The 22898-nt window shown below is 42.0% G+C and overlaps 1 protein-coding gene and 1 long non-coding RNA gene across 2 annotated transcripts in view; one reads left to right on the plus strand and one right to left on the minus strand.

Moving 5' to 3' along the window:
* Positions 1–14001, plus strand: part of LOC309477101 (glutamine synthetase-like) — a 29784-nt gene extending 15783 nt beyond the window's left edge. Inside the window, exons 3-6 of the mRNA XM_082140253.1 lie at positions 11035–11181; positions 12975–13102; positions 13232–13431; positions 13567–14001. Of these exons, the coding sequence (XP_081996379.1) occupies positions 11035–11181; positions 12975–13102; positions 13232–13431; positions 13567–13879 (788 nt within the window). The 3' untranslated portion in view covers positions 13880–14001. The remainder of the gene's footprint in view (positions 1–11034; positions 11182–12974; positions 13103–13231; positions 13432–13566) is intronic.
* LOC309477131 overlaps positions 1–22898 on the minus strand; it is a 70881-nt gene that overhangs the window by 15206 nt on the left and 32777 nt on the right. Inside the window, exon 2 of the long non-coding RNA XR_014198537.1 lies at positions 10212–10718. This is a non-coding gene — a long non-coding RNA (uncharacterized lncRNA). The remainder of the gene's footprint in view (positions 1–10211; positions 10719–22898) is intronic.

Genomic DNA, 22898 nt, shown 5'->3' on the forward strand with positions numbered 1-22898 from the left:
CATTCCAGTTTTCTCGTATTCACCCATGAATAACAAAATTATCAGAATAACACATACAATCACAACTCCTATACATTCAGCCTTTTCCATTAATCCATGCCCATCTACATATTTCCTAACCATATTTTGTTAACTTTTAATTCAATCGGGCAATGGTTTTACTTAGTAAGCTCTATTTAATAAAATTTAACCAGAAGAGTTTTATGATTCTATCCATTTTATCCAATGTGATTGTTAAAATTTAACTATTACTTTTCCATTACAGACCGACTGTCTTTTGCTTATGACAGTACTTCAAATGAATTAATAGATCTTCTACCTGAAAACATTGGCACCAATCAAATCATTAGATCTATATCCATACTAAGCCCTAGTTTGATTTAATCAAATAAAATCATCAAAAACCATCACAAAACAAATTATTCTGCCAAACTTAAACCATTAGTTGGTCCACATCCTCCTCCAGGTGTGTTGATCATCTCGTTCGCCCCATGGACATTCCGTCTTCACCAGGGTGACTCTTTGCGAACCGTTGCAATGGGCTTTCCCTCGCTGGCAAGGGAGGTACGTTACTAGCACGTCTTTGATCCCTCACTTTGTGCTCTGCTCTATGGGATGGTTGAGGCTTGTCTGTGTAGTATTAGGTGAGAGGCTTGGACCCATGTGTCACCCTCTCCAACCATTTTCTGATCATTACAAGATTTTTCAGATCACGACCGCACCCCCACTGGAATGAACCATTTCCTGCCTGCTGTCATCTGTGAATGCAGACCCTCGCTATTTTGTTAGTGACCGCTTGTCTAGCCGGTCGTCCCTTTTGGTGTGATCTGTGGAATCAACAGCCTGAAACATATTGTCACCAGATCATTTTGCTCACTGAATAACACTCAGGGTCCTTGTTCCCCTGAAAAACATTCAACCCATTTTGCTCATGTTAACAAAACAATACAGAATCAGTTCTGTTTGATTCAATCCATCCTGACATCCTGCAAAATGGAAATTTTAAGTTGGCGCTGCGCAAGGTTAGGCACTGTTTCTTTCTGCCACAATAATAGTCCAGGCCAGGATGTTTAGCCAACTTCATCCATAGCCATTATTTTATTGGGCACATTCTGCCCTGATTTTGTCTGCTGTCATGCCACGGCCTTTGCTGCCGCATCTGCCCTGGCGTTTCCTGTTGATACAATCTTTGTTATTAGCACACTTACAGACAGCAAATTTTGTTAGGTAGAAGAATGACTTCTTGCAGGGCTTTTACCCAGTTAAACCCAGTGTCCTCCCAACATTTATCGTCCCACCTTTGCGATGGCTTTTAGCAAATCCCAAACCCATCCCCCTTTTGATGCACCATTCAACTTGTGCATCAATTTAACATAAGGGTTTTTGGATTTAGTTTGCCATTAACACTAAACCAATAATTGTCCTCCAGACATCTTTCTTTGCCTCTGGAACAAAAATATTACGTAAAGCCACAATCTTATCTTCTTATTAAACTATTTTAAGGGCACCGGCCCTGAGTCTCACTGCTTTTCAGGCGTGTTATTTTGGTCTCTTAAGTAAGTCATCTACAAACATTCTTCAATGTCTAAGTCATCAATTGTTTCTATCAGGTCAGGTCGTGGTGTACAGACTTAAGCCGCTTGTCCACCAGCGTCCGATCAATTTTTGTTCCGACGCGACGCCTGTGACGTTTTCGCTGCTTTTCGCGCCGGGAAAAATGTAAAAAAAAATATGAAACCATAGCAACGGCCATACACAAATTCTCGCCGCAGAGTTTCCATTGGCTGCTGCCCCGCGTTTTGACGCTCTCATTTGCATAAAGTATCCACCGAGATACTTTTTTGCAGCGCCGCTGTTGACCAAATCGACGCGACGCGACCCATCATGCTTTGCGGGGGCTTTTTTGCTGCCTGACGTAGTTCCATTGGAAATGAATGGGCTTTGGCGTTGCGTCAGAAATCGAGACGCTGGTGGACAAGCGGCTTTAGTCAACGTCAGTCAAACAACAATCTCCCCCTTTTACAATACATAACTGTTAAGGGCTCTCTGGATAATCTGATATTTACTTAGCCTACGTGTCACTTTGTTGTCGCTGTCAAATCTATAACATTGTCTCAACACATGACGGACGGCTATCTACGACTTCACAATTCTAATTTACACATCAAAACTTAAATTTGTCCGGAAAGTAATTCAAATCTACTGCACATCATAAATGACCAAAGTAATAACTAACAGACAGAGCTCGATGATCAATCAACTTAAAGCTCGTCCCATGTTCTGTGTTCTCATCAGATTGACTCACAATCCTCAGCCTACTTTCAAATTTGTAATTTGCCTTAACCCATCTGTAATGATAAAACTCATTCCAGAGGTTAATGGCACAATATACACACTATGGAGACAGAATAGCTCCCCTAAACTAACACTTACCAAGACCTAGTCCATTCACCCTCAAACACACACACACATATACCTGACTATAAATCACTCATATTTTTATATTCACATCTTTTCTCTAAAAAGATTAACGTTTATAATAAGATTTTAAACTTTTTCTGTAGCCTTTATCTAATTTTACAGTCTCTTAACCCGTTTCAAAGCATGTTTGTTCATTATTCATTTGACTTTAGCTGGGTTGTTTTGGTTCATTATCATTATTTTGCTTCAGCTTGCTTTAGCAGGTGGATAACAGAAAGACAGACAGAGTACCATCCCTTCCTCCACTCAACAGTCTCTATCATTATATTAAATATCATATTAAACAAATAATCTTTTCAACAGCCTCCTAAGACTGTAGCTAAATGAATCATAGCCTAGAACCCTTAATAGTTCACAAATGTTAAAATACAAATGTTTAACTCAAATTAGAACCATTACAACAATCTAAAATACATTATGCTATGAGCATTTCTAAGGTTATCTTTATTTTAAATACTCAATTCACCTAACCTTTGTTATCCAAACTTTTCTTGAATCTACAAAAGCTGTCTTCATCTTTAGCCACCACCATGTCTAACGACCTTCAGGAGTTAAAACTATCTTATTGACATATTATTTCAATATCAACACTTCTATAAATTTTCCTTGCCCATAAGGCAACCAAGATCATGTTCCTGATATAAATTAAGTTTTGTTACTGTCTCCAAAACAAAAAATGACAATCACCTCATAGTCTCAGCTGGCTCTTGAAAGCCCATTCCCATTAGCTCTTAAATCATAATTTTCTTCTTCAGGGTGTTGTCCCCTGGCACAGTTGCAGACACTTGTCAATGAAAAACAAGCCATACAATAAATGCGGTTTCTGGTTCATGGTATAGAGGAACTCACATTTTCTGGATCAGACTGCCGTAACTCCTCACAGCTCATCTCCCCTCTCAATTTTCTGCTGATGCTGCTGGCCTCAGTCATCCGCTGCACTCTCATACCCATCTCACATAAAACACCTCCATTCAGGAGATGCCCAGTGTCGGCGTGACCCCCTGCCTTAGGTTGACCTCTGGCCAAAGGTTCTTACCCGTCTTTGAGTAGTCACTTCGTGCACACTGGTAACCGCTCTTCCCCATAACAAAATCTGTTTTCTTCAACAGACTCAGTTGTTTTCTGGAGCTTAGGAAAGGCACATTCAAGAGTCACCAGAGCACTCTGGACTGCCTAATAGTGTTAACACAGGGAGACAGGTTAATAACAACAGTATTTAATCACAAAAATCTGTTAAATCTGTCCGAATCAGCAAAATCTCAGTGAACTTTAATCACATCCGTCTATTCAGTGTACTGTTACATCTGTAGCAAGAGCCATCGGCCCTGTTTCATGGTGGAGGCTAAGGTCAGACAAAGAAGTTACTGGGCCTAAAATAAACTAGTCAAAACGTAACCTTCTATCATTTAAGGTCATTATTATTTTAAAAACTTATTTAAAGTCATTCAGTTTTACTTTTAAAACATATGCCCTCTAAATGTATAAATTCTGAACTGCCTGTAGCATGATTTCTTTTAACATCTCTATGTCTATGGTTTTCAACTGAAACACTGTGCTTTACTAGCTCATTATCACTTATGACACAGGCTCAGATAACAGCTTTTAGCTGACTTTGAATCAGACAGACTCTGAGGCATTCAGGACTGGTACACTGCACTCTCATAAACTTCTAAAATCAAACTTTATCTACCATCTAGCCCAGCTTAATACATTTTGCCAGAATTTACATGTATTTTCAAACAACCATATTTTATATTTGTCTTTTGCCCACATCAAGGAATTTAGACATTACAAATTTGTATCTCTCACAAAAGTGTCTCTGTCGCACTGGCAGTTCAGCCAAGCACACACCAAATTCAGATAATCAAACCTGTTTCAGCCAAATCACAAGCTTATCTTTTGAACCCAAAACATCAGCTCTTAGTTCCTTTCATAGTCAACAACAAGCTTTTTTGTTTAATCAAATGCCTTTCTCATATATTTTACATTTAGCAACTTTTAATCCTATAACACTGCTTCTGCTTATTTTATCTTAAAGAAAGAATAATAATTATTCTAGTTCTTAATAACGTTTCAAATTTCATCTCAATTTTAGTTGTCAGGTTCTCAATTACCATAATTTAATACCTGACTTCAGTGTTTTTCTCTTGGAGTTTATCAATCTTCTTCTAGGATTCACACTAACTTTTGAGGCTGCCCTCTCTGCTTGTGATACATTTTATTACAAGTTGTGATACAACTCGTTAGATTTGTCTCTCTATATCATCTAAAACCTTATCAAAGCGTTTCCTTCAAAACACAATCATCCTTTTAGTTACCGGTACTTTTAAAATATTTTGCAACTCATTTGTTGGAGTCATTAATTTTACATCAACCTGTAATCTTATATATATATAAAAAAAATTATTATAGATCTTTCCTTCAAAAAGATTCCCTTAAGACTTAAATCTTTCTTTAGCACTGCGTTCACATTCTTAGTTCTTTCTCAGACGAAAACTTTAATATCGTCATTTAAATACTGTTCTACTTTTAAACCCACATTAATACACGTCACTTTCACATTATCACTTTCTTTTCTGAGTGGGCATGTACAGTTACGGGCTAAATGGCCCTGCTGACCACAATTAAAACACTCTCTTTGCCTATAGTTTGATCATTGAGCTTTCAAACGGCTCCAACTTACTGCACACCCTTGAAGCAGTGTGTCCCGATCAGGAATGTAAACAGAGCCACTGATAAGCAGTCCTCTGTATTCTTTTACAGTCCACCAGTGGCGGATCCAATCACAATAGCAAATCATAATCTTCATCATTATCATTGGCAGCACATTCATTTTCATAAACTGCACAGAAAATCATTCAACATATTCTAAAAGGTTTTCACAATGTTTCTGTTTAACTTGAATCACATTTCTTTGAAGTCAGAGCTTCAGAGCACAGCTGCTTACAGCGTTTGCTCTCTTCTGTCTCACTGTTTGTTTCAGGACTCTTCATAAAGTATAACATTTGTACTATATGCCATCAATTTCATTAAAACTGGTTTGAAACAGTATTCCTCTATCAAATGGTTAGTCTGCAGATTCAACTTAATGTTATCATTATTTTCTCAGTCCCACTTATCTCTGCTGTTTCACAAAAAACTAAATATCATATTACTCATTTCTCAATCCCTAAAGTGCACAGACAGCCATTATAGATGCTTGCTCCTTCAACTCTTGTTATGAAAATTCTCTAGACATCATTATTTTACCACTAAAATATATAATTGTTCCCCATTCTGCTTAATAAAACCTTTGTTCATTCCTCATCTTTATAACACGTCAATCCCTGTTAATCATACTCAATGCCTTATTTATTTATTTATTATCTGAAACTCACTTTTCATATAATTTCAACTTAATTTGACTGAACAGGCATTCATAAATAGTTCCATAAATTCTATCAGAAATTTTATTTTCATAACATACATTGTTCTACTATATTTCTTCTCATCTTACCCTTTTTTCCCTACATGCCAGTTCCTTCTGCATCATTTTCCTTTTCTTTTCGCTCTGCCTCATCTAACCAGTCCATTATTGTTTTCGTACAATCCCCACACACACGTCTCACACAACAACCTTTTTGTTTTTCACGTCCCTCTTCCACCGAGTCTCTCACCGCTGTCAGCCTAGTGACACTTAAAGTTCCCTCTTTAGGGAAATCATGGTATTTTATTAATTCTTCAATACCCTTTACATACATGTTGATCACACACACACACACACACAGCAACCATTCTGTTTTCCCTCGTTCTTTTCTACTGATTCCTTTACAATATTAAGTCTTATCTTATTCAAAGTCACCGCCTCGGGGAAATCGTGATATTTGTATCTTTACCATACATTTACCCCCGTAATTATTTCCTATTTGACAGAAAAACCGGTGTACAAAAATGGTCTAGCTTACTGTTAGATGACCCCATCTTGGCTGAATCTTCTCTCTTGGATTTTTCCTTTTGCTGCGCGTCTTACTAATCTGTCAAACGTCTTCAACAGATCCGATCTTTTCACCCAAAATCGGCCAGGTTTTAGCAAATATGCTCTGTAATCAGCTGTGGCTCTTCCGTCCACCTACAAGCTAGTTTTCGGCAAAAAACTGGCCTGACTTCCTCAGGTCAATTTCTCCCTTGAAAAATCTCTCTGCCCGTACCAAAGAGACAGTCTCAGCCAATATGGTTCACCCACAATTATATAAATTTACACCTAACAAAAATAAAACAATTAGCCGTTTCTTACCCGGAGATGCTTTTCTTTTCTGTAATTGCCGCGGATTCTTTTTGATCCTGGTGGGAGTTCTTCCCCTGGTACTGAAAGCGGGTATTGGCTCTTTCTCCCTTAACCTGTTGAGCTCTATCTCAAACCGTCGAGGTATAAGACCAGCAGCCTGGTGCCGCCGGGGCGTTCACTCCGTCAAATCCGTCTCAGGACCAGGAGAAAAAGATTCCTCACGGGATCCCACACTTCTGACACCAATTGTAATGGCAATTTTCAAAGGTTAATCAAACAGCATCAAAAGGCATAAGAAAACTTTCAGAGGCAAATTGTAATAAAGAGAAAAAGTTTATTCTCTGAGAGAATTCTGTTCACAGTTACCGCAGCTACCCGGTATCAGGAAGACAGAACCTAACAGACTCAACAAAAACAGACATTGTATAGTGTCTTCTCTGACACTATACTCCTCCTCCCCAGTTTCTGTAACTTTCCTTACTGATATCCCCATATCTTAACCGGTTTGGACTGGCTTCTACCCCCCTGGGCAGGTCAAATTGTTCTTTGTCCCCGAGAAGCCAAAAGGCTTCCATTTATGACTTAAATAATCTTCTGTTCCCCTCCTGAGAGGGCATGGGGCTTCACTTTAATACTGAACGACCCCTGTATTCTCCTGACTGAACCATTTCTCGAGCCCAGGTCTTACAATCTCCCTGGCCCATCCATTTTATTGCGTCTGTTCCTTCCTGTCCTCCGTCAGCTGCTAAGATACTCACAGAAATACATGATTCAATGAGATTAACAATGGTTTAAAACAAATGCATATAAGAAATACTGAATTTTTCCACAACAGGGCATAATTTACCCTGTGGGCCCACTTTATAAATTTAGATACAGCTGTTTTGATTGACAATTTATTTGTCTCTGTGTTTCTCAGAACACCATCTTTCACACACTTTCATACACTTTAATACACCCCTCTCTGCACACCCCTCTCTGGACACCCCTCTCTGGACACCCCTCTCTGCACACCCCTCTCTGGCCAGAGAATTATACCTTTTGCCTGCCATAGCAGTTTATGAACTGAATGAGGAACATATATATTATTAGGAGTGGAATACCACCAAATCCGAACGGTAACAACTTTTCCGGCGAAGCTACTGAACGTAGACACACTGTGGCATTCCCCTTTCGACAGTGTCTAAACGTTAGGATACTTATTTTCAACTGTCCGATGCAGTCGCCATGTGTTTAAGTTTAACACAGTGAACGTAAACCTTTTCAAAATCAAATAGATTAAACACTTTAAATAATAACCGTATAGACCTTCAGTTGCAGTTGAGAGAGTCAGTTTTAATTTCTCAAATGCAATTTGTCATTCATTGCACAATTTCAATTTTTCGAACTTTTTGTTGTTGCTCATAAGCTATTTAAAAGAAGATTTGGAAATCTTCACACAATTTTTGATCCATGGACAAAAATAAGCAAAACTTTTCTATCTCGTACCCCTGGTGATGACAGCATGTGATTTCAAAGTCTATAATTAGATCCATTGTTTCTATTGATTTAGAAAATTACCTTTCAATGAAATGGAGTGACCAATATTGTTGCTTTTATAGCCATAATGCCTTTTCCAGAGAATTCTGTATAGTCAGTAACCTATTCATGGTTTTACCACTAGTTGGTCAATGTAATAATAACCCTCACTATGCCACATCCAGCCTCAGTTTTAACCGATTCGTGAGTCATGCTCTCACTTCCGCTCTTGAACTTTCTGCAGTAGGGCTGCTACTGTTACCTATTGAAAGCAGATTCAAAGAGTTAGTTGAAGAAATATGAAGAATTGCTGAAACCAGTGGATAATCAAAAAATAATCAAGTTAAATAATAATCAAATTTGAAGCAGTCTCTGGAGTGATCATTGAAAGTGCAGCACCTAGCCCACACGGAAGATACATTGGATTGTCTCTCTGTGTGGATTGACATTCAGTTGAACTGTCCATTCTGACCCCTCTCAGAAGTGTCAACTTCCTCTTTCAGGGGGGCAGCTGCAGGCCCCAATTCCTCTTTTTTATTTTTCTGCAGACATTCCCACGGAACAAGGTGTCTGAAATCTTGAACACTCAGAGAACTGCAAAACTCACATTAAACCTACAGATTAACAAAAAATCTCATCTGGTTATCAACACAGCAGTTCCTCATTTTATTAAAAAGCGTACTTCATTGCGGAAAAAAGCAAGCGTTTCTTCTTTGCAAAGGAGCAGGAAAAACAGGAAAACTACTCTTAGAATAGTGTATAATGTAAATGAAAATAATTCGTTGTCTTTTCTCTTTTACAAGAAACCAAAATAAAATGACTGTAAGATGTCTGTTATGTGCATGTTCAAATCACAATTTATATTTAAATTGGTCACACAATCTCATTCTCATACTATGCACAATGCACAACAATTACCATTGACTGTTAGAATCTCATGGATCAAAAACATTTTTCCACACTGTCTCCCAGGGATAACGGGATACAAATTTAGATAGAACACCTTTAGATAGAAAGTATACTATTTAGACATGTGCAGTTAATATCTTATTATTTATTCATCACTTTAAGTGATTGCCTAAATTCAAAAGCAGTGAATTGCTTAAATTCTATTGCTCAGCTTTATATATCTCATCTACATAAATACATAATTAAAGTCTAACTCATAAAAGTTTCTTTATGATTCAAAATTTCCTAATTATCACAGAGTATTTCACATGTGCATATTCCTATTGTTATTATTTATAATTTGAACAATTTCTGCAATGTTTAATTGATTTCAAAATGTAAAAATTCATAAATCTCAGGATAACAATATTGATCTATTTATCTTGTTTCCACATTTCTTTCTTTATCTTTCTTTATTAACCTTTCTTTATTAACCTTTCTTTAATTTAATCAAAATCAAAGTCTTTTTCAAACAAAAAGCAAGTTTCATTACTGCAGCATCTCGGGGTATTTTCCCCTCCCGGATCTGGTTTCCAGCATGACAAGTTGCTTTGCAGAAGTTTTATTGGCAGCTTGTTTGAAGCACTCTTAATACAAAAAACAAAATACTCAACATATACCTTGGTTGCATTTAACCATAATCATTGCTCATTGCCCTTAATAGACAAGGTAAGAAACATTTTTTTATTTTTTTTATCCTTAAATCTTTTAGATGTGATACCAGTTTTCTTCAAAATTTTACTTAACAGAACAACCAAAATTTTATTAAACCTTTTAATTAATTTAGAAGCATTTTTAAGGAAAAGTGCTGAGGTCTGTCATTCTACCTTAATACTTTAAGTCCTTTTAGCCCGACTGGAATGGTTCCCTCTGTCGAACAGGGTTCTGCAGTCTGGCAGAGTGAAGACAACGTGGTTCCTCATCCCCGTCCATCCGACAGAGGGAGATTCCTAGGATTCCTGGCTGGCTCGCCAAACTGTAGTGGATTTTTCCCTAAAACCTCATTATCTAGCGTCTGCAAATCGACATTTAATAAATATAAATCTATCGCGTCTACTGATCGACACCGAGCGTCTACAAATCGACACTTAATAACTTTTATACTCTAGCCTTTCTGTGTCTTCCGTCGACAACCGGCTGAATCTCTTATCCTAACTTACTTGCTTCCCTAAACTGACCTGCTGCGCAGCAGAAATTAACAGACAGACATCAGCAAATGTCCTCCAAATGCTTTAATAACGGCCAGGAGAGTCTTCGAGCAGTTCTCAGAGAAACTCTCCCAAGAAAAAATCAAGGCCGGAGGATCTCAGACAAATTCCATTGAGAAATCCCACCGTAAAACACATATACAACAGTTTTTATAGAATCAAGAAAACAAATAAGACTAACATGTCACCTTCAATATGATTGGTTCAATTGGTTCAAAAGCCCCAACCTTTTTCCACTGTCACTGGCACAAGCAAACTGTTTTAATGATGACTTCATTTGTTAATCACAATCTAAAAGACTGTCTAGTTTAATTTCCCAAACTATGTTATTTTTACATATACATACGCACACAGTCAAAGTCACAAGTTTTCCATTGATTTCGTACAATACATCCTGTTCAAATAAGGTTAGATGTTAGAAACATGGTTCGTTTAATATACAGTTTAAAATTTTCACGACATTATTTATCTTCTACTTCAACATTGGTACTGTTGCTCAGCTGGTAGAGGATCAGAATGAAAAGTTTTACACCATCTACATTGGCTATATTTACATTTATGTAATCAAATGTATCAGATCAAAATACTATAGTGTCTTGTTTTTTTTTCTCTTAGATTTTAATCATCGTAACAGCTGTAACAAGGTCATGGAGAAGGTAAAAGATCTCCACCCTTGGTTTGGTATGGAGCAGGAATATACTCTACTAGGTGTGGATGGACATCCTTATGGCTGGCCCAGACTAGGCTACCCTAAACCACAAGGTGATCTGAATGTTTTTATTTGTTGTTAAATCCACAGTCTTGGGTGAAGGTCCAACATGAAGTATCAGTAAACATTAATAATAATTCCTCTCTAACATAACAGTAAACGTGGTTGAGAGTCGGCCTACCATGTCAAAAATAATATAAAGATTATGTACATGGACTGAAGCAAATATGCTACTTTGCATATGTATACGTGTATGTATGCAGGGCTTGACATTCACTTTTTTGCTCACCAGCCACTTTTTTGACATTGATACCATGGGGGAAAACTGCCATATAGATATTTTTAATATCATCTCATAATTTGGCAGAAAGTATTAGCTCGCTCCCTGTCAGCATTTTTTGACCATTTTCACACAAATTTCATGGCCCCCAGAATATTTTGTTGTACGAATATTTGAACATGCAATATATATATAAAAAAGAGCAAAAGACCCTCTGTTTTTAAGCAAAAAAACTAAAAAACTAAAAACAAAAAACAAACACGTTTTATTCTAGCTCAATGCGCTCCCTTTTTTAATCAACATTTGAATATGGGTAAGTTTCATAAAAAACAACAACATTTTGAGCAAAAGCATAGAATTGGTTTGTCAAAGACTACATCCAGATCAGATCCAGAATGATGATCAAAATGGAGTAGATTGAGTCCATAAACTCCCCCAAAGCTTCACAGTCCTATAGCTAATCCTGGGTCAACATTTTATTCTGTAACATAAGGCAGTTTTGATTTATACTGTTTAATGTTGAAGATCGCATTATTTTACATATGCAGCTGCTAATGCTGGGGCCACACCACAAGATATTCGGGCTGATTTCTCCCCTTCCGACAATCATAAGTGAAGTCCCGATTATCTTGATGGTTCTACAGATTAATTTATCAGATTTCCCTGTGGTGTGAGGACAATTCCCTGGATTCTCCTCGGAGGAACGTCGGAGCCGCCCCGATCACGAATCGTAAATATTCAACATAAGAAATCCTAATTTGTGGGGGGAGTGGAACGGAACCCCGAGGACAAACGCGCACGTAACGTTACCCTGTTGATTATGGGTGGTGGAACGAAACGATACCCAATCAGAAAGCGAGCAAACAGAAGACGAAAGCGTAACAACCGCAGTCATGTTGCATTTACATGTAAAGTCCATGCTCCCGCCGTCTCTTCACCCAAACCCTTTTCCAGATATTTTAGTATATATATATTGAGAAATTGATATTTTTGTTAGAATATGATAATCATTGACTAGAAGTTAATTCCACATCAGCTACATAAATTCATCAACTAACCATTCAGAAATGTCCTGTTGCATTCTACATGTTGTGACATCTTCTTGAGTCTCTTGTCTGACTCCGGTTTGAACATAAAAGGCTAAAAGATTTTGAAATTTTCAGTGTGTCTGTGTGAGGTAATCGAATATGCTAACACACAAGCTCTTGAAGCTCCACCCTCTGTGCCGGGAGCAGCAGCTCATTTGCATTTAAAGGGACACACACAAACTGAACGTTTTTGCTCACCCTCAAAAAGTGACAATTGTAACATGATATAAAAAATATCTCGGGGGTATTTTGAGCTAAAACTTCACATACACACTCTGGGGACATCTGAGACTTATTTGACAACTTGTGAAAAGGACATTATAGGACCCCTTTAAGGTGCTGAGGGACTTAATACTTTCTATTGGTTAAGTTTTACTTAGTATGTACCAAAGTCTTTTATGGCTTATGTCCTGTAGGGCCTACAACTTAACCTGTGTCTATAATTTTGTCTTAATCACAGAAATTTGAATTTTGTCAGGTCTGTATCACAACAGTGTTGGTGCTGACAGAGCCTTTGGCAGAGACATTGTGGAGAGTCATTATAAAGTCTGTCTTTATGCTGGCATCAAAATCAGTGGCACTAACGCAGAGGTCATGCCCTCTCAGGTAACTACCATAAAGTCATTAGGTATTAGAGATACAGCAGACACTATTTATTTACAAAAACACAACATCTGTAGATCTCTATTATGTATGTACTGGATGGGCAGTGAGGATAGTTTACTCTCTCTGTAGTGGGAGTTCCAGGTGGGTCCATGTGAAGGAATTGAGATGGGAGATCATCTGTGGATGGCACGTTTCCTGCTACACAGGGTGTGTGAAGATTTCGGAGTGGTGGCCACCCTTGATCCAAAACCCATGGCGGGAGACTGGAACGGAGCCGGTTGCCACATCAATGTGAGCACATTGCAAATGAGAGAAGAAGGAGGAATTGAGTATGTACTCACTTATGCACACACACACAATCATAAAAGTCAGAGACACTAAAGACATCTATAAAACAGAGATTGTGAGTTGTGTTACAGTGTTATTGCCATGTCATCCCACCTCCATTGTCCTCCTCTCATCAGGCACATTGAGAAAGCCATCGAGAAACTGAGTAAGCGTCATGTAGAGCATATTCGAGTCTACGACCCACACGGTGGAGAAGATAACAAGCGTCGCCTCACGGGTCATCACGAGACCGCCAGCATCAGTGATTTCTCAGCAGGTGTTGCTAACCGCGAGGCGAGTATCCGTATCCCTCGTCGGGTGGGTCAGGATAAATGTGGTTACTTTGAGGACCGCCGTCCTGCTGCCAACTGTGACCCATATGCCGTGACCTGCGCAATGGCCCGCACATGCATGCTCGAAGAGGGCAAAGATGTTCATGAACTGGAATAACACACATTTGGAAACAAATAAGTTATTGTGAATGTTTAGACAGAGGCCACATTAACCTGTTATATTTGTCTGTAAATCATACTCGTTACTCAAATTAAATTAAAATTTTTATCTGAAGAATATTTTATGACACATGACTTGCATGAAATGATCATACACCTTAGTTTGCCTGATTCTCTGTACAATAGATCTATTTAAAACATGTCCAGGGTTAACAGCATTGACGTCTCACAAAGAAAAATCAAAACACTACATTCCAAGTTAACTAGTTAGGTGAACAGGTTTTTAGCCAAATTACCAAGGGTGTAAATACCAGTTCACAATGTACAAAAATTAAGCCACCTAAACCACATGTAAAAGCTACAGTAACACAAGCTTATCAGTAAGTGCATTCATTATCCAAATGCCCAAAAAAGTGCACCAAATGTCCCCACAAGGATAGTAATACCAGTAATTTTTTACCTTGTGTTAACATTTGTTGGTCCCTATGAGGAAAACATCTTATAAATCATACATAAATGTAAAAATGCAGAAAGTTTTCTTTGAGGGCTGTGTTTAGAGGGAGGTTTAGGGGATACACTGTACAGATTGTGCCAGAAAAATATATTTAGAGTTGTTTTGGGTCTATTCATGCACCCCAGGGGGTTACACCTGGTTTCAGGGGAGAGGAGAGAATTATCAGATATCTTGATGGGACACCAGCCAAAAAGAACCGAATTCTCCTAAGTTTTCAGTCTATCTCATATTAATGACTGCAATGAAATTGAGACCTTTTTACCAATGGCCCGAGACATTTAAAATGATACCAAACATGAAAAGGAAAAAACAATAGATTTACATGATACATTGTAGAATTGAAAATAATCAGAGATATTTTAAATGAACAAAGATATTTGCTTGACTGTTTTTCTACCCCCTCTTTCTACCACAATGACCATTTGGAGTTCCTAAGGAACAGAGGGGCTGATAGTGATCTAGGCCTGCAGGCCAAATGTTTGTACTTTGGGGGTCGATGAATTGTCACACCTTTAGTACAGTGGTGGAAGTGTAATTATCTGATTGGTCAGTTTGAATGTGTCACAGTTGGGTTTTAGTCACATGGTCAGGGAAAGGATAAAAGAAGTTTGAAACTGTTGCTCTGTATCTTTGATGCTCTGGCTCTCTTCTTCTCCGGGTCCCCTCTCTTCTTATTCTTGGGGCTCTCTCCTTTTGCCTCCTCTCTTCTTTGTCTCTCTCTCTCTCTCTCTCTCTCTCAGGTAATATTTTATATGCTGGGTACAATTAAAGGGATACTTCACCTCTGGAAAGATTAATGTGTATTTAAAATAGGCCATTTATGTAGAAGAAATGTGAAGACATTTTTTAATTTGGAGTTTTCTAGACTGAGAAAAGCCAGAAAATTTATTTTTGGCTTATGTGGATGAAAGACAACAACTCCCAGAATGCACTTGCTTCGCTGTTCTACGAGGCCACGCCTCCCGGTAAGAGAGCGCAGTTGAAAACAACAAGGTTATGCTACTAGTGAGTCTCCGCGACGAGTTTGCCCGGGATATCGAGATCGCCCAAAATGTCCGGGATTCGGCTTTTGCGTTCTACAGTCGCCATTCATCATGTTTACTGTGGCGAGCAGGACGAGGCAGAGGGGCGCGGGAGAACGGCGCGAGGCCGGTGGCGTCATTACAGAGACGCACAGGTCTCCTATCTCTCACGGAGGAGCGGGAATTTTCTTAGCAATGTTAAAACGCACATCAACCGATCACTTGTTTAGCGTTCATGTAAACACTACATTCAGATTCACCAATCGAAATGAATTCAGTTAGATTGAAACAAAAGGTGTGCATGTAAATAATGAATGGCGACTGCAGAAAGCAAAAGCCGAATCCCGGACATTTTGGACGATCTCGACGGCCGGACATGTCCGGGAAAAAGAGTATGGTAACTCCTACTACTCAGCTTTCTCCTACTACTCAGCTTTCTCCACAGAACAAGAGCCTGCTAGCTTAGCTTCCAAAGAAAGAAGACTGATACTGTGTACATTCTGTGAATGAGATCCCACCTTCTATGGGCGGGTTCAGAACATGCGGGACAGCCCCTACTACTGGCTGTAGTCTTTAGCCTCTGGCCAGAAAATCCTCCGATGACGCAAAATGACTCAGGGGGATATGAGGGTGGAAAGCACAGTAATTCGAAAAAACTACAGGTTTTCTACTAATACAAAGCTTAATGCTAAATCCTGAAGTATCCCTTTTATCATCATCTCATACATCTATTTTGTAACTATTTTAAGTGTAACCATATTTTGTCATTAAACCTTTTCAATTACAACTAATGTGCTAACTAGTTTTGATTTGGTTGTAATTGAAATGCTACATATTGCAATACAATATCGTCACTCTCTATAGCAACGCTCTCCCACAAATATTAAGCTATTGTAACTGCGCTTATTTCCGTCGTTGGTATAAGTGGCAGTGGGTGGTATAGACAAGAAATGTGCAGTTCCCTTTCAAGGGAACTCGCGTTGCGTCGAAATTGACGCTATGGGGAACGCTTTGCGTGGTGACGTCTTGAAGCACATGTAAAATCAGTCCAATGGTGTGGCGGAACGTCAGAGGCGGGTGACGTCACGTACCAGGAAGCTATAAAAGCCAGCCCGAAACAGAAAACGAAAGCTTTCTGAGTCTTCAGTTGCGCTCTGTGTGAAATCTGTCCCTGTTATTTGGTGTTGTCTGTCTATATTGTATTATTATATTTATATATTCAGATATGGCGAGTAAGCAGCAGCAGTTTAGAGTGTGTGTTTACCCCTGCCCGCGTTATTTAACGGGTGGGGACACTTACACTCTTTGTGCTGTCTGTTTGGGTGAAGAGCATGCCCAGTCAGCACTCGAGGGTGCTGGCTGTGAGCATTGCGACGCGCTTCCTATGCGTACGCTCAGATCCCGCCTGGCTTTATTTAACCAGGATCGCGTTCCCCAGGGCTCGGGTCCCGCCGCTGCCGAGGCACGGCGTCAATCTCAGACCTGGGGTTCGCAAATGGATCTATCAGTGGATGTTGAGACGGGCTCTGCCTTATCTCAGCCTCTTTCTGATAGATCCAGTGCCTCTCATTAGGGTGTGGAAGCACGCGCTGCGGTTTCTTCCCCCCCGATGGAGGCACCAATACTGCAATTGTCCAGCTCTGAGGAGTTGGACTTTGTTAGTATTGACGCTGAGTCTGAGGATTCGCCACCTCAGTCTCATGCGTTTGAAGAATTGCTCGATGTTGTTACGACAGCTGTCGAGCGATTATCTGTTGAGTGGCCAGAGGATCGGCAGGGCGCTCGTTCGAAAAGCAAGCTCGACGAGCGTTTCCTGCCATCTCGTGCACAGCCTCAGCACAGAAGCCTTCCGTTTTTCCCCGATCTCCACACCGAGGTGTCGAGATCGTGGGGGAAACCAGTGTCATATAGAGTGTATACTGCACAAACATCACACTATTCTTCCATTCACAATTATAAAGAGCATGGTTATGGGGAGATGCCGAAGGTGGAAGAGACGCTCGCGAGCTATCTCTCTCCAGCAACGGCATCTTCTCTGAAGGCTCCTGCACTACCATCCAAGCCAGTAAAATTTACATCTTCCCTGGTTCATAATGCTTATGCCGCCGCCGGCCAAGCTGCAGCGTGTTTACACACAATGTCACTAATGCAAACGTACCAGGCTGAATTATTCGGTGATTCTGAGGAGGGCGGGGGTATTAGTTCCGATACGGTGTCTGAACTGCGTAGAGCCACAGATTTGTCTCTCAGGGCCACCAAGGAGACGGCTAAATCCATCGGCCGCTCTATGGCAGCCCTGGTGGCCACTGAGAGGCATCTGTGGCTCAATTTAAGTGATATAAAGGACAAAGAGAAACATGTTCTTTTGGATGCACCGGTTTCCACTAAAGGGTTATTTGGAGATGCAGTTAATAGTGCTGTAGCTAAATCACAAGAAGCTTCAAAACAGGCAGCTGCACTTCAGAAACTTCTCCCCCGCCGTTCTTTCATTGAGGCTGCTGAGCGGGAGCAGCCTCACTCATCTAAAAAGAGCGCTGAGCACCGTGCCACTCAGAAACAGAGCGTTTCCTCCCGTGCTCCCCCACAAAAATCTCGGGGACACGGAGGGCGCTCTCAAACCCAGCAGTCTTCGAGGGGTAAAACGGATCTGCGGACCGTTATTACCGCCAAGAAGGCTGCTGGGAAAAAGTCCTGATGTCCGAGGGCTCAGGACAAATGAGGGTAGTCCCCCCCGAAGCAGAGCGGTCAACACCTCTTTTTACGGTGCCCGTCTCTCTTCGGTGCCCTCAGGGGACCGGTCTGCCAACCCTGCCGCCTCCGGTGTTTCAGGGCGCAGCGGTCTCCGGCGAGCACATATCTCAAGGTCCACCCGGAAACGTAGTGGCCTCGGGATGCCCGCCCCCTCTGAGGAGGGTGCTAGAGCAGTCTGTTCGGTCGTTCCCTGCCGGTGCGCCGTTACAGGGCGACGAACCGACTACTCAACAGCAACAAAATCCAGAAACCAGTCTCGAGAGGCTGGTACCTCTAGTAGAATCTTTGACAGCGTGGAAACTACTGTCAAATGTTTCTCGTTGGGTCCTGCAGACCGTGGAAAAAGGGTATCAGATACAATTCAAGAAACGCCCACCTCGGTTTATGGGGGTCCTGCCCACAGTGGTGGGCCCCGAGCAGGTTCTGGTTATGGAACAGGAAGTAAACACTCTGTTAGAGAAAGGGGCCATAGAATATGTACCTCCCTCCAACAGGGAAACCGGGTTTTACAGCCGGTACTTCATAGTTCCAAAGAAGGACGGGGGATTGCGTCCCATTTTAGATCTTCGAGTTCTGAACGAGTCAGTCATGCAGCTCAAGTTCAAAATGTTAACATTGAGACAAATCGTGCCACAGATCAGGTCCGAGGACTGGTTTGTCACGATAGATCTCAAGGACGCATATTTCCATATTTCCATCCGTCCGTGTCATTGGAAGTTCCTGAGGTTTGCTTTCGGGGGCAAAGCATACCAATATCGAGTTCTTCCATTCGGCCTGGCTTTATCACCCCGCACTTTCACCAAATGCGTGGATGCAGCTCTGGTGCCCTTGCGCCTTCAGGGTATTCGCATATTGAACTACATCGACGATTGGTTGATTTTAGCTCAGTCGCATCAGTTGGCGATTCGGCATCGAGATGTCGTCCTCGCCCATATGAAAGAGCTGGGGTTACGGCTGAATGCCAAGAAGAGTGTGCTTTCTCCACTTCAGAGGACCACTTTTTTAGGCGTGGTTTGGGATTCAGTGTCGATGCAGGCGCGCCTGTCACCGCCACGGATAGATTCCATCCTTGCAGCTGTGAAAAGTGTAAAGCTAGGCCAGCTACTCACTGTCAAACAGTTCCAGAGACTGTTGGGTCTCATGGCAGCAGCTTCCAACGTGATACCTTTTGGACTACTGCACATGAGGCCCCTGCAGTGGTGGCTCAGGACCTGGGGGTTTTCCCCGAGGGGCAACCCATTTCGCACAATCAAGGTCACGCGGCGCTGCCTACGTGCCTTGGTTATGTGGAAGAAACCTTGGTTCCTGTCCCAGGGCCCAGTGCTGGGAGCTCCTTGTCGTCGCAAACTGCTAACGACGGATGCTTCCCTCACGGGTTGGGGAGCGATCCTAGAGGGTCTCTCATCTCAAGGTCTGTGGGAAGACCATCATCGTTCCTGGCATATCAATCGCCTAGAGATGTTAGCTGTCTTCCGGGCTCTGAGGAGCTTTATCACAGATCTCAGGGGACACCATGTGTTAGTGCATACGGACAACACGTCGGTAGTCGCCTATATCAACCACCAAGGGGGTTTGCGCTCGCGCCCATTATCCAATCTGGCACGCCATATTCTCTTGTGGTCCCAGGGGAAGTTGCTGTCACTCAGGGCAGCCTACATCCCCGGGGTCCAGAATATAGGAGCAGACACTCTGTCGAGACAGGGGCCGAGGCCCAGGGAATGGAGGCTCCACCCCGAGGTGTTGGAGCTGATATGGAGGGAGTTTGGCCAAGCACAAGTGGATCTGTTTGCGTCTCGAGAGACGTCTCACTGTCCACTTTGGTTCTCCCTCACGCATCCAGCTCCTCTGGGACTGGATGCTATGGTACAGACGTGGCCGAGGCTACGTCTGTACGCCTTTCCCCCAGTTGCTCTGCTCCCGGGAGTTCTGGAGAGAGTTCGCAGGGACCGGGTTTGCCTGCTTCTTATAGCCCCGCGCTGGCCGGGCAGAGTATGGTTTCCCGATCTTGTGTCCCTCCTCGACGGGCATCCTCTGGAGCTTCCTGTCAGGAGGGACCTTCTGTCCCAAGCAGGGGGCTCGATTTTTCACCCCCGACCGGAACTGTGGAACCTGTGGGCTTGGCCTCTGAGGGGGCCCAGCTCATAGAGTCAGGTCTCTCAACTGAGGTTGTTGAGACCATTCTACAGTCCAGAGCTCCCTCCACGAGGAAACTTTATGCCCTGAAGTGGAGAGTATTCACTTCTTGGTGTAGTGACCGTCGGTTGGATCCAGTCAACTGCCCAATTGGTACAGTTCTGGAGTTCCTGCAGGACCAGTTCACTGCAGGTCTGACCCCGTCCACTTTAAAGGTTTATGTGGCGGCTATAGGTGCTTACCACATTCCTTTGGGTGGAATGTCTGTGGGGAAAGACCCTCTGGTATCTCGTTTCCTTCGTGGCACTTGGAGGCTGAGGCCTGCAGTTCGCTCTAGGGTGCCACCTTGGGATTTGTCCATTGCGCTGCAAGGCCTTTCCCTGGCCCCCTTTGAGCCCATCGAGGAGGTTCCTGAGAAATTCCTAACTCTGAAAGCTCTGTTCCTTCTCGCCATTTCTTCTCTCAAGAGAATAGGGGATCTCCAAGCATTGTCGGTTGCTCCGTCATGCTTGGAGTTTGCTCCGGGTATGGTTAAAGCTTTTCTTCCTCCTAGACCGGGTTATATCCCCAAGGTCCCCACTAATGTGGCTAGACCTATTGTTCTGCAGGCCTTCTGTCCTCCTCCTTTTCAAAATGCGGACCAGGAGGCGAATAATTTGCTTTGCCCTGTTCGGGCGTTAGACGCTTATGTCCACAGAGCTGCCCTGTGGCGTAAAAGCGATCAATTGTTTGTATGCTTTGGGTCCCCTAACAAGGGAGGTCCAGTGTCTAAGCAAAGGATGAGCAAGTGGGTGGTTGAGGCTATCTCACTTGCTTATGAGGCGGCTGGGCAGCCTTCTCCTTTGGCTGTCCGGTCGCACTCTACTAGGAGTATGGCGGCCTCTAAGGCCCTTTTATCAGGAGTATCTTTACAGGACGTTTGTGATGCGGCAGGCTGGTCCTCACCGCACACCTTCGTCAGGTTCTACTCTTTAGACCTAGACTCTACTCCAGGGTCTCAGGTTTTGTCTTCCTAGTGCTGCTCACTTGATTTCACACAGGACAGACATTTGTAGCTATGGTGGCGTTGGTATAGACGTTCCCCATAGCGTCAATTTCGACGCAACGCGAGTTCCCTTGAAAGGGAACGCCTCGGTTACGACTGTAACCTCGGTTCCCTGAAGAGGGAACGAGCGTTGCGTCACCTTGCCATATCTCCTTCATGCCTGTCAGCACGACTTCAGAGTCTACGAAGCTTTCGTTTTCTGTTTCGGGCTGGCTTTTATAGCTTCCTGGTACGTGACGTCACCCGCCTCTGACGTTCCGCCACACCATTGGACTGATTTTACATGTGCTTCAAGACGTCATCACGCAAAGCGTTCCCCATAGCGTCAATTTCGACGCAACGCTCGTTCCCTCTTCAGGGAACCGAGGTTACAGTCGTAACCGAGGCGTTTTCTACCATCTTGCTAATAACGTTTCTTCAGTCATTCGGCAGTTCTTGCAGCTTGAACCACTGCAGGAAATCCACCCTTACAGATGGTGCCGAAACCCGGGATCCCTTGCAGCGAGTTTTCTGAAATTGACTGTGGTCGGTCATCAGAATGAGGACATTTTTTCACAGTTGATTTTGTGAATGGATTAAAGCTGACCTTCTGACCATGGAATGGGTACGTCTGTTTTCATTGTTTAATGGTATGATAAGAAAAGTCTCCATTTGCATGAATTGAATGAAACAGAATTTAGAAGGTTTTGAATAGCTTTAATAGTCCCATTACTGTATAATTTGTAAATATTGTGAATATTCAGATCTCCTCAGGGATGGAAGGGAAAATTTCTGATAACAGTGACGTATTGTTTGCTTTATGGAGCAAAAAAGTTGAGCCTACCTTGTGTAAACTCAAGAAAGAGTACATTGGAATTAAATGTCCAGATAAGGAAATGCTCCAATGGTGGGACACAATTGGCAAACATCAAAAGAAATCAAAACATGATGAAATAATTGAGGCTTTAAACTTCATAAGTTTTACACGGCTACGTGAGTTAACAACGTGTCTATCTTCAAGTATAGATCATAGACTGTAAAAACATATGGACGTAGTGTCCGTGACGTCACCCGTAGGTTTCTGAAGAGCATTTTTGAAGCCTAAAGTAGGCGGAGCCGGCCGTCGCCATCTTGACCTTGCGTCACTCCCGGATAACAGAAAATAGGCAAAGAGGCGGGGCGTGAGTGAAGCTGAGGAGCCTTGCTATGATTCTGTACTATTCTGCTAGTTGAAAATGTATTATGCAGTAACTTAATATTACTCTGAGAGTGTGTGTGTGACAGTGATTTATGTGCTTAACGTTACATGTCAGTCACTCTCTTTTTATAGTCTATGGTCCGTCAGCGCGGCATCGCTCAAGTTCGTAGAGAGCTTATTCAGTCCGTTTTAAATTCTGATTTTGGCCGCCTCTCAAATGGGTTAAACCATAGATATATTGCCTATGAAGTTCAAGTAAATGCGCTAGAAAATCCGCGCTCATTCATGGATGTGCATTTATTGCATGGACGGAGAAAGCGCCGACACCTGCATGATTTCATCTGACGGTACATAAGCATATGATATTATAATCTA

The sequence above is a fragment of the Leuciscus leuciscus genome, assembly GCF_965113295.1.
Source record: "Leuciscus leuciscus genome assembly, chromosome: 16".
NCBI lineage: Eukaryota > Metazoa > Chordata > Actinopteri > Cypriniformes > Leuciscidae > Leuciscus > Leuciscus leuciscus.